The 17373-nt window shown below is 40.8% G+C and overlaps 1 protein-coding gene across 3 annotated transcripts in view; it reads right to left on the bottom strand.

Annotated features, from left to right (window-relative positions):
- LOC131690753 (condensin complex subunit 3) overlaps positions 1–17373 on the bottom strand; it is an 80361-nt gene that overhangs the window by 49219 nt on the left and 13769 nt on the right. For 2 of the 3 annotated variants that reach the window (XM_058976724.1, XM_058976725.1), the window contains exon 6: positions 8812–9982. In XM_058976724.1, coding sequence (XP_058832707.1) covers positions 8822–9982 — 1161 coding nt within the window. In that variant the 3' untranslated portion in view covers positions 8812–8821. Of the gene's footprint in view, positions 1–8709; positions 9983–17373 lie in introns of those variants that run through there. The other variant, XM_058976723.1, reaches the window with a different exon arrangement.

The raw sequence follows: 17373 nt of genomic DNA, 5'->3' as shown, positions 1-17373 counted from the left end.
AAAACATTTTGAGCGTCTTAGTGGAATATTGATTTACATTCACTAATCAATCAAGATGGTTAACGATTTTGTTTTCGCAGGGGTGTTTTAAGTCACTTTGATTGCTTACTTCATACCTTAAATAAATATAAATCCAAAATCCTTTTTTCGCGCATATGGTTCATTTAAAAATGGTCTTATTTTATTTGGGTAATATCGCATACCCTTAAGCTATATCAGTGCTATGCAAACTCGGATAAAATAGTCTCACCAAATGACTAGAACTCAACTGTGTTCACTCAATTTGACAGTTATTGCGTATGTTAGCAAAAATAGTTCATGAAACATTTTATGACACATTTCAGATGGTTGAAAATATTTACTGAATTCTTAATTCCTTTACCACTTGAAAACCATACTTCCCACTCGGCTCCTTACTCTTGATCACTAGTAAAACCCATGTAGATGATGCTCTAAATGCTATTTGAAAGTTTTGCATAAATTAGTCTCATTAATCTAGTTATCCAGTGAATATTCAAATTAAATATCAGTAATAACCATGCGTCTCCATTCACAATTTTTTCAAATTTTGACTGCTTATCGCAAGTTTTCGCAAAACTAGCATAGGCTCGTTTTAAAGAGAAAATGAAAAGCTTTCGAATGAGCATAGTGTGATCGCGGGCATTCACGGGCGTCGTTGTTGTTATAGCTTTAGAAGCTCGAATTCAATAAAAATTGATGACAAACAGTTATCTAAACACTAACTAAACCAACTAGTGACTTATTTTGGCGATTTTACGATGTAATTTTATCACACGGATAATTTTGGTGAAGTAATGCAATTAATAAAATCAACCGTTTCTTTGAAAAACGAGAATAACCGTATGTAGTTCCTATGGTCAAATAATGCAAAAAACACTTGAGTTATGCCCTTCAAAAAGCTGTCAAAAATTCATTTTGCATTCAAATCACCTAAAATCTCGCGAAAATGTCTCTGATGGCTTAGCTGATACGAGAAAAATACTAGTGAGAATATCGCATAACCTTCATATATGGACTTAAGTCCGGGCTCGTCCCACTGTGCGGCGAAGGGAACGACAGCGAGCAGTCCGCCGTTCTTCACACCTACCATTCCTCAGATGCTATCAGTCATCGCACTGTAAGTAGTAATTATATTAAGTACAGCCGTGCGAGACAATGCCTGAAACACGTTCTAACGAAATTGAAAACTCAAATTGCTGAGCTTAAAACTGTGGTCAGGAGTGACGCTGGTATATATCACGTGCCCGACCCAATTAAACAGTTGTCGGAATTTTCCGACAACAAAAAAGAATTACTCATGTGGCTTAATAAAATTAAGTGTAATTTAATTTTTTTTTTACAGTGAACCTCCTATGACAAAATCCTTACTCATCATGTCAACATAGAGCCACTAAGAATTTATATAGGAAATTTGAGAAGCAGATTTGATGAAATTGAAAAGAACCAATTTTCAAAACTAATACTAGGAAAATTTTGTGAAATCAACAATTCCTTAGGAAATATAATCCACTTCAAGAGACAAAAACGTTGGGATGTGTTAGGCACCGGATGGAAGTTCATTGCAGGTTCACCTGATGCAAATGAATTGAATCTAATCAATTCCAGTATAGATAATCTTATAGAAAATAATAAGGAAAGGTTAAAATGAATCGAGAAATGACTTAACAATTAAAAGAATCTGTTTTTAAGACTAAGGAAGCTATTCAAAACTTCATAATTATGTTCAATAAGTACTCTCTTTAATCTTAAAGATCTTAATGAAAATATTAATACTATAATCGATACTGTTATGCTAGCCAAAACAGGGGTCTTAAATCCAAAAATATTAATTATATTAAAAAAGAGATAGAAATGTTACGTATGGATTTAGAGAAGAAAAATATCACCGTTCGATTATCATCGGAAATCGTCTCATATGCTGATACATCAATAGCCACTATTTTTTTATTATCCTTTTATGGGCAGCTAGGGCCGAGGGTGGTGGCTAGCGGGTTTCATACATCCTTGACCTGACGGACAAAGCTATGGTGCCTTGAACACAGGCAACGCAGATCCAAGGCCATCATTGAAATGATAAGTTCTGCGTTTGAGATGTACTTCCCCCGGTTGCCAGACGAATACCTGTAATTATTACTTGTTGCTTTGTATGTATGAATCTAATGTTCAGTCCTGGGTGGTGTGTGCGTGGAAGGTGTGGTTTTTAGCGTTCGAGTCCAGGAGTGCATATCTGTCTGGGTTAGCGTGGGCGTTTACTAATTGTGTAATAGTGTGATCGCTAAAGGCTCGAGCATTTGAATGCTAGCGTGTCTCTAACTTTGCGTGCATAAATTCGATTTTAGATTCGTGTGGCCATTCGCATATTCACGTGTATTCTTGAACGATCGCGCACGGACCGTGAATATGATAATTAATTTTTAGTGTATGGTAGAAGAACGTGTTGTTTGGTGAATATGCATCATTCATTGCATCATTCTTGATTGGTCCAACTGAAGGCATGAGTCGAGAGTAGAGAATTCCGAACGTAGCTGGTCTATGATCGCGCGAGTGGTGGGTTAATGCTTGAGACCGCGGTTGTAAAGTTATAGGTGCTGAAAAGTTCACTTAAGTAAGGGGGTGTTTCAATGTTGGCGAAATTGCGAGCGTAGATGAGTATGGATGGTTGAAATTGTAATGTAAATTCGCGTTTTTGACCAGGTTTGTGTTATCGCGAAAGTTAAGGGCGTTTGTGCGCTTTGGATGTGAGTGTATATGGGAGAATATGCTATTGATTGTGTTAGTGAGTATGAGTATGAACCTAACTTAAGATATAGTAATACAAGGAAAAATAACATGCCGAATGTTTCTTTTTTTAGGTCACTAACCGTGCATTGCAGAATGCCCGAAAACTCTGAACTAGGCCTCGTCGAGTCCAGTCTGTCCGTCTCGTCCTGTCGTGTCTGGGGTTTCCAGGTTACATGCATTCACCAGATGAGACTAGCTTATGTCAGCTTACTTGTGCACTGGTTTCGTAGAATCGAGGCGATCATCGAAATGATAGATCCTACGAGTGAATGCACTTGGCCTAGTCACATGTCAAGCATTTGTGTATTTGTGTATGTTGAGATATGTGTGGAACCTGTAAATAATATTTTAATGCGAATAATAATTTATACGTTAAAATAAAAAATGTGTTATATACTACTTGCAATTTGTTGATCGTTCCTACTTATCTGATTCCATCGAGTATGAGAATACATCTCCATTGTTCTAAAACCTGGCGACGTCTGATGGCAGAGAAGAATCATTGTTGGCAGCAATGTTGCTCTTCTTGGATGTATGAGCTCGAAAAGGTCATCACAAGAATATAACGCATGAGACCGAAAATAAATAAAAATAAAGACAAGAGTTAGTATTGTTATTGAGTATTAATAATATTCCGATTTTTTTTCGAGAGTTGTCCTACTGGAGCTGTAGAGTTAATTGATACAATTAAGGCGTGGACCTAGACTTCTTGAATCGAGGATAGAGACTTCCGGACGTGAACGATTCATAAATGCGCGAGTATGGGGGACTGTAGGTTCACGCTTGAGACTGCGTTTGAGTGATTACAAGTGCTGAGACGTTCATATTATCACCGGGATGTTATAATGTCTGAAAGAGCGCGAGTATAGGTTGCGTGGATGGTCGCGAAGGGCTCAAGCATTTTTATATTTGTTTGTCGCGTGTATGTGACTTTGTGTGTATACATTCGATTTTTATGTAGTTTAGTGGATATGAGCATTATATTTTTGATTGGTCCACATGAAGGCATTGGACTTATGCTACTAGGGCCGAGAATAGAGGATTCCAGATGAAACCGATTCATGGTCGCGCGAACACGGGCATTTGGAGGTTCACTCTCGAGACCGGGATTGTTAATTTATAAGTGCTAAACCATTCACTTAGTATACTTTTTATGAGATCGTGGCTGTGGTCGTGCGTGGATGATCGCGAAGGACTCGAGCGGTTGTATGTGGACGTTTTTGTCGCGTGTGCTAGTATGTATGTAACTTCGCGTGGACGCATTATTTTTATAAGCGTGTGGCCATTCGCATGTTCGCGTATTCTTCAATGATCGCGCGTGGACGACTTGTCTAGTTTTTATATCTATTGGTCCAACTAAAGGCATGGATTTGGGATCAAGGATCAAGGGCGGAGACTTCCGGACGTGACCGATTCATAATTGCGCGAGCTTAGGTTCTTAGGTTCCAACGTTCACCTAATCAATCGGGGTGTTTGAATATTGGCGAGATCGCGGGCGTTCGTATTTGTGACCAGGTTTGTGTTATCGCGTAGGCCACGTTTGTACGTTTGGAATGAGAGATTGTTAGTGTATATGAGAGAATAAGCAAGTTGTGTTAGTGAGTGTTAGCATGGATCTAATTGAAAATATAGCAACAAAAGAAGGGTGCCTGCAGAGAGAATTGGGCCCTAAACCCACATTGTATATTATTTGACCATGGCAGTGAATAATAAAGATCGCCAAGTTAAGTACTAAAATTGATCACAATGTAGCTTAACTAAAAAGAAATTAATCGTATCCCAAGTTTCTGTGATATAATCACTGTAATACTGTTTTGGTGGAAAAGCCCCCGAACCACATCAAGGTACAGTATCATGCCGAGGGCTGATACATCAATAGCCACTAATCATCGAGATATCATACTTTTCATCAAGATGCCAAGACTTGACTCCAGAGTTTTCCGCAAGATTCACGTTTATCCAACCATTCATAATAAACAACAAATTCACATGATTAACCAGTTCTTCCTGCTACATCCAACTGCACAATTTTCTGTAAAGACATTAGAACCAGTAATTTATAAATCTGAGGATACTGAATTAACTGAGTCTCCATGCCTACCGCATCTCTTAGATGGAAAAGCAACCATCTGTAATTACACAGCAAACCCTACAAAACATGAAGTTGTGACAGTCGATATGCACCACATGCTTGTCAATACAGAAGATAATTTCACATTATCGACAGATTGTGGTACAGTCGCGATAATTCTCTTAGGATCGTACTTGAGACAATATGAGAATTGTACGGTACAAATCAACAATGTTTCATATAGCAGTAAAACCAGACACATTACAGGAAAGCCATTGTACATCCCATTGGAAGGAATATCCATTTAAAAAAAACAGTGACATACAAGCTTCAATTAGAATCTCAGAAGGATCTGGATTTACTCCACCTGAACAGTAACAGTTTTCATTTGCCACATTGGTCATTTTTCGGAGTAGTCACCATCCTCCCCGTTATAATCGCTGTTTTTTTCAGTATTCTCTTCTACAGAACGACACAGATCAAGATACGAACCAACACACACTAATCAATAGCAGATGACAGGACCACCACACCACGGAAAATCAGAATCGAAGAGGGCATCGGCAACTTCAAAAGGCTTACATTAGCAGATATTATGCCCCTGGAGGTTCACCACTGATAAGGGGTGAGTTAACGACGGATATCTAATATGCCTCGACAGCAAGCAACAAAAGATAGGACAATTAAACAGTCAGCTCACTAGAATTATGCACTGAAAATAAACGAAATCAGTGCAAATTTGGAATACCTATCAAAAATACCAGACCCCATACGAACTCAATACCTGTCCTTGAAGGCAACATAAAGCAACTACCTGCCTGGTTAGGAACGTCAAACACACATGAAATATATTTAGAATGCACGTAAACGACGCTCTTTACAACCTGTACGTAACTGAAGTCAGAAATGAGGAATGAATGGGCAAAAGATATCTTATATCTTGCGGACAATCTGCAGGAGTTCGACACTATAAAAGAAAATTTAACCAACGCATTTGACGGCAAGAACTGCCGAAGAGTTTTCCTATCTCAACCGGATCGGAAGCTAAAATCGCTCCGCTTGTTAACAGTGCATTGTATCAATCAAACGTTTCTACCTACAATATGCTGTCTACATGTACCGAGCCAGTGCTATAAGCAAGCAAAAGAATTGAAAAATTACAGTCGTTCCTTAGCAAGTGTGAACAATAAAGCACCGTTACTTTCATCGATGCGGTATCGATCGTTTATTTCAAGATGTTTGATGTTCATCAGCATAATTTGAACCGTCTGTTTTAAACACTGCCCAATCCTACCATAGTGTTTTAGTGGAAAATTTATTAAAGGTGCAAACACAGCTTATACTTACAGAACAAAACTTTGGCCATGGCGAAAAGTTTAACCATGGAAAACAACATGCAACAATTCGTTGAGCATGATAATATTAGAATCATGATACGCGTTTATATAGACGATGGTAAGATTGATGTGCATCTGCACGAGCTATCCCCGCGTACTAGCAGTAAGTTCATTAAAATCATTATGTACTACGGAACGGTGAAATCCATTAAGTATAAAAGCTGAAGATTTTTTTCCCCAAGTATTTCCATGCCGTGAGAAAGTGAGTGACAAAGCTTATTCCTTCTAACCTGAACTTTCAATGCGAAATAAAATGCGTTAATAAATCTCAGATCACGCTGTGCACAAATGAATGACAGACCCTTACGTGCCAGTTCTGTAATAAGAAGACACACCAAGGGAAACCATGTAGCAAAACCCTCTAACGGAACAACTAAATCACAAACAACCGGAGTTGCTGCTCAGAACAGAACCTACTCTAGGACGTGTCCGATCATTGCGATGTGCCTGCTGCTTTCCAAATAAGCACCAGCACCACCGAAAAAATAAAGTAAATGACAACAAACACGGATACACGATCGTGACCGGTACGTCCCACAAACAATTCAAACCAGTTAATCGTGAAAACGAGAACAGTATAGACGAAAACGATAAACCGAGAGAAAGCGGATTATTACCAATTATTATCAAAAGGCTAAGGATCCCATCCAAAACATACAGACTCTTGCGAATCAGTATGGAGAACGTAAAGAAAGCAAATTTCCAAAACCAAAAATTTAGAAATTCAAATTTTCAAACCTCTGTCTTTGGAATATAAGAAACCTGAATTTAAGGGGACCTTTTCCTGGATTCGGCAAAAAATAAAAGCATTATTTGAGATTTTTTGCGGCAAAATGAAAAGACATACGAACTTCTACTGTTTTTTTCTGCTAACGTCAAGAATAGATTTCGTTCTATTGATCTGATTTCCTTTATTCAAAAAATATTTGGAAGTATAGACTTTTTTGTCAGACTTATACCTAACATTTGCATGAAAAATTATATTTTTATTTATTTCTTATTTTTAAATGAGATTACAGTAATAAAAAAGAGAAAAAATTTCACTTTTTTCTTTAATGTATACAAAAAAAATTCTTCAAAATTTGTTGAAATTAGGTATAAGTGATAGGAAATTTTATCTAATTTAATAAATTATATTCATTTCTCATTTCAGTTAACTACGAGAGACTCTGCGTTTGACAAAGTAGGACAATGTTTCGGGTGGATAGGGCCGAAAAGATCCGCCATTTTGAAGCCGCCACTTTGATATTTGAAAAAAAGAAATCATTTTCTAATCATCGATAAATAACGAATAGAAGATCAAAAGCAAAAGTTAGTGTGTCTTTTCGTTTCTCCACAAAAAAATCTCAAAAATATTGCTTGATTTTCCGCCGAATCCAAGAGAAGCTTCCCCTAATTTGCTTTCGACGACTTGAGTTGTTATCACGCTATCAATTTCCTTCTCAAAGGAAATGTAATCTTCCAGCTTTAGTTCAAATGCTTAAAAAGAGAATGGAAAATGAAAGCAACAAGAAGAAAAATTTCTATTTATTGTGGCTAGCAGGGTACTAATTAGAATAACCCAATACAAAATCCTCACAATTTTCCCACCGACTAAATCGGTTTGCGTCGGCACAATCGACCAACTCTGCAAACAATTATTCGATCGATTTTTTTCCAACTCTTCTGGGAGTATAAAATGGGCTTCTGCCAATTAAATATGACCGACGATTGCTGGACATTAGTATAAAGAAAACGAGTCCGCCAAAACTATCCAATCTTTGGCAAGCCTACCTAAAGCGTGTCGAATAAGTGAACGAAAAAAAATCTTACCTAAAAATAGGCATTAAGAAGTAGTTGAGGCCTTAAAAAAATAGAGAAAATAAATAAGCCAACATGAAAATGTTATGAAATAGGTTACACCATGTACCATAATGCAGAGACAAACAAGTGATTGATACATCTTCTGTGTTAAGCCAAACCGAATCAATAACATAGAAAGTAAAGGAAAACTTATTTGCTTCCAATTACTAGTTGAGTTTTCGAAAATAAATAGTTGTTCGCATTGTTAGTGCTATATTCGATACGATAACGTTTTTTGGTCACGCATCTCAAAATGATGCTCTTTGGCTTAACACAGACCATTAAGCACATTGGTCTATAAAATGGACACAAAGAAGTTGACACTTTAATAACAAAAAAAGTAGTTTGTTTCGATTAAAACACCATCAACTCTGCGAATAAATCGCTTTCCATTAGGATGTCCAAAACGTTCTCAGACTATTCACTAGCTCAAATTACTTGAATTTTAAACTTTAAAATTATTAGAAATAAAATATGTAATGGCTAGAAACTCTAACCGGTGTCCCTAACTGGATGACAAGTCGTCTACAAGGCGCTCCTTATTTTACGCGGCGAGAAAAAAAAGCATAGTGTGATTATATACATAAAAAGGCTGAATGAATAGTAAAACATATAATTATGTGAATATTGGACAAAACGAAAATATTATCAAACCGTACACGTTATATTAAATAATACTAAAAGTAGCACTAAACTAACCTGAAACCTACTATTTCTTCGCCAGCTTTCGCACCGGCCTCGTTGGTGTTGAGGTCGCACGCGTTCCCGAACGAGTGCCACTTAGAGGTGTAATCGCCGCACGTTTAGCACGCACCGGGCTACTCGTCGTCGTTGATTCGATGCTGCTGATGGAGGAAACCGACTGCAGTTTGGACGTAGCTGAAACACGTCCTTTAGAAGCACGCGTCGAGACCGTTCGCTTTAAAGGCGAACTGGGATTGTCCTGCGATGAAGCGCTATCTGCATTGCCGGTGCTTTGACTGCCGCTGCTTTGACTGGTGTTGCTTTGCGAAAGACTACTTGTGCTGGTGCTCGACTGTTTTGACGATGGTGTGGCGGGAGAAGTAACCGCGGGCTGCCGTCGGACCGAGCGTTTTTCAGCGGGTGTTGAAGATTTGTTCTCGTCTGTGGTTTTTTTCTTGGTGGTGGAACGTTTGGGTTTTGATGACTTCTCATCAGATTTGTCGGGTGTCACGTCAGCTTGCTCCAAAGTTCTCCTCGATGTACGCGTTGGGAGTGATCTTCTGGTGGATGCCCTCTCAGGAATGATGGTATTTTGCAAATCATCAGACCCGTTGGATTTATCATTCTTGCCTATCGAATTTCTGCTGGGTCTGGTGGATGCTCCGTCTGTCTTTTTAGAGTTCGATTTTTCGTCTCCATCGGAAGGAGCTTTTCGGACTGTTTGTTTTGTGGTTTTTGTTTTCTCTAGTGTTTTACTTTTAACTTTGGTGGGTGACGAATCTCGTTTGCTTGAAACTGATTTGTTTGTAGCCGTTCCCATTGATCGTCTGCCCGCTTTAGTGGTGGTGGTCGTTTTTTCTAAAGAAGGTTGAGGTAGACTTTTTGCTGACTTCCCGGTGCTTCCGGCTCCACTTTTGGCAGATGAAGCAGTAGGCTGTTTGCTCTTCTCGATGTCTGGACTTTTCGTCAGTGGAACTATTCCTGTGAGACTTGTACGTGAATTACCCTTGCCACTAGAGAGTTGTGTTAATGACTTGCGGGTCAAAACTTTCTTGTTGATGATCTCTTGCCGAACAACGGTGCGAGTGCGCGGCATAGTCTGCGGAGTTGCGCCTCTCAAGCGAACAATTGATTTAGCACTTGCCTTTACCACGGGCCGAATAATGGAACGATCGAGGCGGGATATCTGTAAAGGGAAATGAAGGTGCTATTTAGAACAAGTTGGTGATATTTCAACAAGCGGCATAAACGAAGCTGTAGTACTACATTCCACCGCAAAACCTTTTTTAAATTTATTCTGGTCTTGATTTTGATATATCATATTCGTGTTATAGCAATGTCGAATTGTCGAAATTTCATATGGGACGTTAGATCCCACAATTGAACCCTGGGCAACTCAACGAGCCGAATGAAAAAACCACATATCAGAGGAATTGAAATGCTATTTAAAAGTACCAGAAAAATTATTATAGCTAAATTATAAATTATCGTGTGATAGTTCTACACTCCTTTCTTGACCCATCCTCTTACCAACGTTAAAATAGTCGACAACTAGCAGGACTCACATATCGCCCCTTCCAAGCGAATTTATTAATATTCACTTGTAAGTAGGAACATATATCCGAACCAGTGATGAAGACATCCTAACCAATGAGAATGAATCGGGTCAACCCGACTCAACTATTGGGAATAATCCCGTTTAAAAAAATACGTTTTCCTGTACCTAGCCTTTCGACCATGAAAAATCCACCATTATTCTAATCAGACCCGTAGCGTGCGGCTTGCCAGGTTGACCCCCGCCAAGAGCGCTAGGTTCAAAGAGGCGCTGAAATCATGACTGACTTTTTAATTATTACAAATCTAATCCAATTTTTGCTAGAGGAGGAACTGAGTCAGAATCTAACTGCAACTGCTGTTTCAACTGACTCATCCCCACATGGGGATCATCAGAGTGATACTCTTCCAAAAGGGCATAATGATTAGGCGTAGGTCTTATAAGTTTTTCTGCAAGAATGCTTAGATCGTCTTTAAAGGGAACGCTTTAGATTTCTAGGACCCTTGATCATATGGACATTACTATTTTTCAACCTTCTCAATGCAAGAGTCATCCTCTCGATTCTCGGTACAACAGCCGAACAGACAGACGATTCTTGTCGAAGAAGACCAGTAATTAAACGAAATAATTAAACATCAAAGTTCACCCGATACGTGTTTGAAGCGACACACAATGTTGTTCCATCCAGAACGATTTCCATTCAAAAATCTTTGTTCAATGAAGTAAAGGGACCTTGAAACAGCCAGCCCCGTGCTTAAGTAAATCCACACACAATTTCGAATCGGTGACCCCACCGTCGATCTCAACTTTGTAAGCGGAGATTTAGACGCGATAGTCCTTCATACAAGCCTTGTCGCCACTAACGTCATTTGCATGCTTTAGACAGAATATCACAATTCTGAACTTATCTGGAGGATCTTTCACTATTGAATATGCCTGAGTTTGTTCTTTCGAAATCTTTACAATACTTAGCGGATTATCTTTGGTCCATAAGAAGCTCAAATATGGTCCAACCGAGTTCAACTAACCACCCTCATTCTTATTTACGACTAATGCGAGATTCGTTCGAAAGTGTTTGAATCTCTTTCGAACGAAACTCGCATTCGTCGTAAACAAGAATAAGGGTGAATGTTTTTAAACGGATGGTTGGAGTCTGGGTCTTTTCAGGAAAGTTTATTTATGCCCCGGCCTAAAGCCCGGCGCAATACGAAGGCCGAGACAGAAATTACGGAAGATATAATAAATTGAAAGACAGACAAGCCAAAGGACAAACCTGCAAACATGTGGTAAGTCCGCAAGAGAAGACATTCCCAACGGTTTTTAACCGAAACTGTTTTGTCAAGTCACCAAAACTTTTTATGTGACTTCCTATAAATGAGGAAACATCCGACTGCATTGTAGCATTACCTCGAACACCTGCTCCTCGAGGTTGTGTCGGGTATGTTATACAACGTGTGTTGTATTCACATGTCTATGTGAAATTATTTAAACTTACATCTGAAGTCTTTCATCGGGGGGATTCATGTTTACCGCGGCATATTCGCTGACAATACTGCAAATGCCTTTGTGTTCACTGCCTTAGGAGAGCGGAGCCATTTCCATGTACATACGAAATCATTGTTCGAAAGTCGAACTAAAAAAAGATAAAGTTAACACCAAAGGGGCGCAATGACCACGCTACGGCTCTGATTCTAATCAGACCAAAAATACGTATTTTCCCTGCATTTAATAATTTTGGATATCACTTTTTAAGCCATCAGATCAAAACTCAACAATCAACTTAAAATTTTTTTTTGTAACTTAACAGTTTAGCACCACCAAGAGGGGCTTGGCCCTATATCGACTACTCCATCATGCCTGTTGATGTGTAGCTGGGTATAGCACGACAGGTTAATAAAAGCAGCTACTACTGCATTCGAGTGTTACACGTTCAACAGTGAAGCTTATTTGTATTAGTGCACATCCGAACTCTACCCTTTTTCTCTCTGGCATTCCGGACACGGCCTTACTCAGGGCGCATCGGACTCAGGCTGTAGTAACGGGATTGAGTACCTGGAGGTTTTTAGATGAGTCCAAAGGTTCGTTGAAACTTTTGATAGTTTTTTTTTTTAATTCGTTTATTTGACACGGCTCAATGCGTTAGCTTAGAGGAGCCATGGGTCTTTTATATATTTACAAGACGTAAAAAATAAAACTCACAATAAGTTTTATTTTGAGCTAGCAAGATCCCGTGCGCGCAACTTACTAAATTCGAGCGGAGATTTTTTTCGCGGCGGGAAGATGTTCGGGGTTATCCATGTCTCTCTCGTTGTCGTTTACGTCCGTATCATCATCGCGATTACTGCCTTGATACTTGCGATCAGATGTTCTTCCTGGCTTCTTGCCCGTGCGGGTCACGAATGTGAACACTCCATCCTTGGTGGTAGCGTCTTCACTGGTGGCATTAGTTGTTAAATGTACTTGACGCAGCTTTAGCAGTTGTCATTATTGCCTGAACCGCAGCCACAAATTTGGCAACCGTTTGTGGTTCAGGTAATGATATTGAAGCTTGGGTGTTGGCATTTATTTCTGCCGCTGAGCTTTCCTCAGCAGTTTCTGAGCTGGGTTGTCCGTGGTGTGCCGTTTGTTCACAGAATTGGCACGTATTAGTTTTTCCTTGATAGGTACAGAGAGTTCGCTGTGTAATAGTATCACCCCCTTCTGTTTTGTACTGCAGGGTAAGGTAGGAGGGAATGGATTGGTCTACCCGCATTCTTACCACAAAGACACCATTTGAAATACCTGGAAAATAGTTTCTCCATATGTCCTTCGTAATTGATTCCACTGCTCCGAAATTCAACATGAATCTTTTAATTGCCACTTTGCAAGAAAGTGGAGATAAATCATGTAATTTAACCTCAATATTTCCATTATCTCTGTATATAGGGATCTTGATTTCAGCGTTGTCACAGACAAGCACGTGTTTCAAGTTGTTCTGCGAAATGAATCTTTTCGCCTGGGCGAATTTGGTGAAGGTTATCAGCACCGCATGCCTGACGTGCTCAAGCTGTATGAAGGTGACTTCCGAAAGCCGATGCTGCATTTTCACCTTCACGCAGATGTTCCACATCACGAATACTTGGTCTTATGCGAAAAGACCTGAAGTCAATGGCCACTGTGTTAGGCCAAATAATCACGTTTTGTTGATGAGACTCAGTCATCTTGATAGGTCACTCAAGAATAAAAATAACGGTCTTTGTTCTTCAGACAATGTACAAAAGTAACTGTTTTTTTTTCGTTCGCTCTGCACTGACTCAGACAGAAGCAGGAGCACACTTTCTCCTGGATGAGTACAATCATTCCTGGTTTTATGTTTTCCATTCTCATTTTGTTTTTCCCAAGCTGCAAGCTTGACGGATAATCTTGAGACCATGCTCTCCAAAAATGTGCATGCATCAATTGAATGTGTCGCCAGATCTTCTCGCCATCGTACGTAGCCTCGGGAATCGCCATCAGTGGATGGCCGATCAACGAATTTCCTGGAGTTAGGACTTCAAACTCCGGGCTGGAATTAAATATCGCTGAGATTTGGCCCAACAATGAGCCATTTCCTCGATCGTCAGGATGATAGCCCAGATCACTCGCTTCAAATGACTCGTGATATTCATGGTAGCCTCCTAGAGGTGTGTTTGGCGCGATGAAGCACCATTCCATATCGTTGGACTGACAAAATCGGTTGATGCGGGTTATTTCTTGCTCAAAATGAAACATCTCATACAGTCGATGCAGTTCGTGTTTGGCTCCATAAAAATTGGTGGCGTCATCCGAATGCAATTTTGATACCATTCCTCGGCGGCTGACTCTCGTCGACATGCAGACGAATACTGCGATGTACGACTTTAAAACCTTCGGACGGTAGGATTCATCATTACGGGACCAGCGAAATCGACGCCAGTGATGTTGAACGGAGAGGATGGCGTAACTCGTTGTTTCGGCAAGTCACCCATCAGTTGGGAAATCTTGGATGGTTTTACTCGAAAACATTTGACGCATGATCTGGTTACTCCTCGTACGGTCGAACGTGCAACAAAACCTTTGTAGCAACGTAAAAATTAGTGCTGAAGGTCCTAAGTGAAGTAACTCGATGTGCATTGTCCGTATTAAAAGCCTTGTCACGCGGACTCGTACTCGGAAGAATAAGTTGTTGTTTTGCTGATTCTGGTAGATGAGAATTCCTCAGTCGTCCACCGACTCGTAGAAGATTATCAGCGTAAATCGAATTCATTGTGTCAATATGTTTGCAAGGAATGTTCAGTTATATTCGCTTAATTTCGTCGCCAAGTTCGACATGCTGAATTACTCGCACAATAATCACCAGAGAATCAGTCTTCGTTTTACGAGCGTTGTTGATGATGAAACTCTCTGTAGCTTCCGGAACGAACAGTATTTGACAAACACCGATAGTTGTTCCTCGATCAATGCAGTTGTCTCCACGATTTCTGGTGTCAACTCAGGAATCTCGTCGTCAGAAATGTCATGAGGTATCTCAATGGTGAACACTGGGTCGTTGAGAAACTGAGGTCCATCCCACTCATTATAATAACTGCCGGTAGTTGACCAAACGAAATAATGTCGGCTGGGTTAGCGGTTGATCGAATATAGTTCCACCGCAGACCATCGATGAGTTGTTGAATTTTAATAACTCGATTTCGGATGAATACATCGAGGCGACTAGGATGCTTCGTTAACCATGCCAACACGATTTTGCTATCGGATCACAGCATGACTTGCTGGAATTCAATTTGGATGATTGAAAGCACCTTGCTTACCAAGTTCGAGAGTAGGAGTGCTGCACACAGTTCCAAATTACGGAATCGATACTGCGTCTGGTGGAGCCACCTTAGGTTTACCGATTAGCAAACTGCATTTAGCCGAACCATTGGATAAAATGCTGTCAATGTAAAGCCTCTAAAAACGATGGTGGAGGCGTCAGCAAAATCTTGAAGTTTCATACCTTGCAGATGTCAGAGACTGCATTTGAGTTCGTCCCATTGATGCTCAAATTGGTTGTCCTCTGGATCTTCCCAGTCTTTCTTTGTGCACCAAAATTGTTGTATTATTAGTTTGGCGAGGACGAATTCAAGCCCAGTGGGTCGAACAGTTTAGCCACTTGGGAATAGATACTTCTTTTTGTAACTCGTCGCTTGGACTCCATTAACGTAGATGGCACAGCTGCGAGAAAAAGTTTATCAACGGATGGATCCCAGAGTAGCTCAAGAATTGTATTGCTTGGATGATGTCGTTATATTCAATCAGTTTCATTGATTCTCGTTCGTCGATCGGAATGTTTTACAAAAAATCTGATGACCACCTATGGAGTTGGAATCCAGCCTTGCCCAACATTTATTTGAGCCGATGATGCGCTACGATGACTGGTGGAAGCACTTCGCCTTCGTCGTTGGCTAGTTTCACCAAGCATCGAGTAGCTTGGAACAGAACTGATGGAATTCCATAAGCGACTGTGGTCAACTTTAGAACCCTCACATGTTAAGTCCGATTATCTCTCCGGACGATTCTCTGGAAACGGATGTCCATAAGATGCATGCACTAGTGTCTGCTGTAAAGAAGTATGAAACGGCTACGCTGAGGGCTTTTGTACCTGAACGTGCATTGACGTCGGTTAAGGCTACCGAGAAGCTGGTTGGAATGGAGAACATGCCGTGACTTCAAAGAGAGTAAAAACCTCGCCAAGAGACGGAAGACCAGGCGGTCCAAAGAAGCAGGCGCGCCAGGACGCTCTCACTGCCGAATGGAAGGGGGATTTGGTTGAGAACCAGGTGTACCCATAAGGGTGAATTGCTCTTCGAGTTGAAGGAGGAGCTCAAGTATGCAGAAGATTATGACCAACTCACTGGGCGATGTGACGATCCGGTTAAAGAAGGTATATGGAGAAACACCGACAGCGATGATTCGTCTACCGGTAACCGGTGCTGACAAGGCGTTGGAGATCGGTAAAATTAAAGTTGGATGGCGCGAGATGCCTATTGAGTATCGCCGCACAAGTGAATAAACAAGCGGAGAAATGAATCAAGTGTTTGGGTTTTGGACATTTGATGAGGCCTTGGAAAGGACCGGATAGATGCAGGAGACGGGCCATCTTGCGAGAGACTGCACGTAGAGGCCGAAGTGCATGCTTTGCACTCCAGCTGACGACCATCTGACGGGTGGCTTTAAATGTCCTGCCTATAAGAGGGCGACTGCCGGGCAACGGTAATGGAGCTAACCGAGATAAATTTAAATCACTGTGACAACGCACAACAATGTGACGCCGTTTTGATTGGAGAGCCGCTCTGATAACGGTAGCGGGGTGGCGGATAGAACGGATCGACTGCGATACAAGTCTTGGGCATATTCCCCGTTCAAGAAGTGGTAGAACGCTCATACGAATACGTTTTCTTGTGCAATTGTTACGCACCTCCAAAGTGGATAATGGAGTAGTTCAGCCTAATGCTTGAGCAGTTAACAGTTGTTCGGCCAGCCGGTAGTCAGTGGTGGTGACTTCAATGCCAGGGCTGTGGAGTGGGGCAGTAGATTAACCAAGACAAGCTCTAGCGAAGTTAGATATACGATTGCGTAGTGAAGATTCCATTAGCATATATCGGAGTGACGGAAAAGCCTGTTATCGACATCAAAGTCTGCAGTTCTTAACTGACGGAGAACATGGACTGGAGTGTATGCGAAAGAAACACCCATAGCGACCACCAGGCGATTCGCTATCGTATCAGCCAACGCAATCCTACTGCAACAAGGAGAATGATGACCGGCGATCCAACGTGGAGGACGAAAGCCTTCAACAAAGACCTCTTCGTTGAGGCACTTCGATCGGACAGTGGAACCGATAACGTCGATGCGGCTGATCTAACAAGAAGGTTTGTGAAGCCACAATACAGCGAAAACTGGAGCCACGCAGAAGACGGCGTCCAATTTACTGGTGAAACGAGAAGCTCAGGAGCCAGGTAGTGAGGAGCGCAAGTTGGCGTTTC

This window comes from Topomyia yanbarensis, chromosome 3, assembly GCF_030247195.1.
Source record: "Topomyia yanbarensis strain Yona2022 chromosome 3, ASM3024719v1, whole genome shotgun sequence".
Lineage (NCBI taxonomy): Eukaryota > Metazoa > Arthropoda > Insecta > Diptera > Culicidae > Topomyia > Topomyia yanbarensis.
This window is presented reverse-complemented; position numbering and strand designations above follow the sequence as displayed.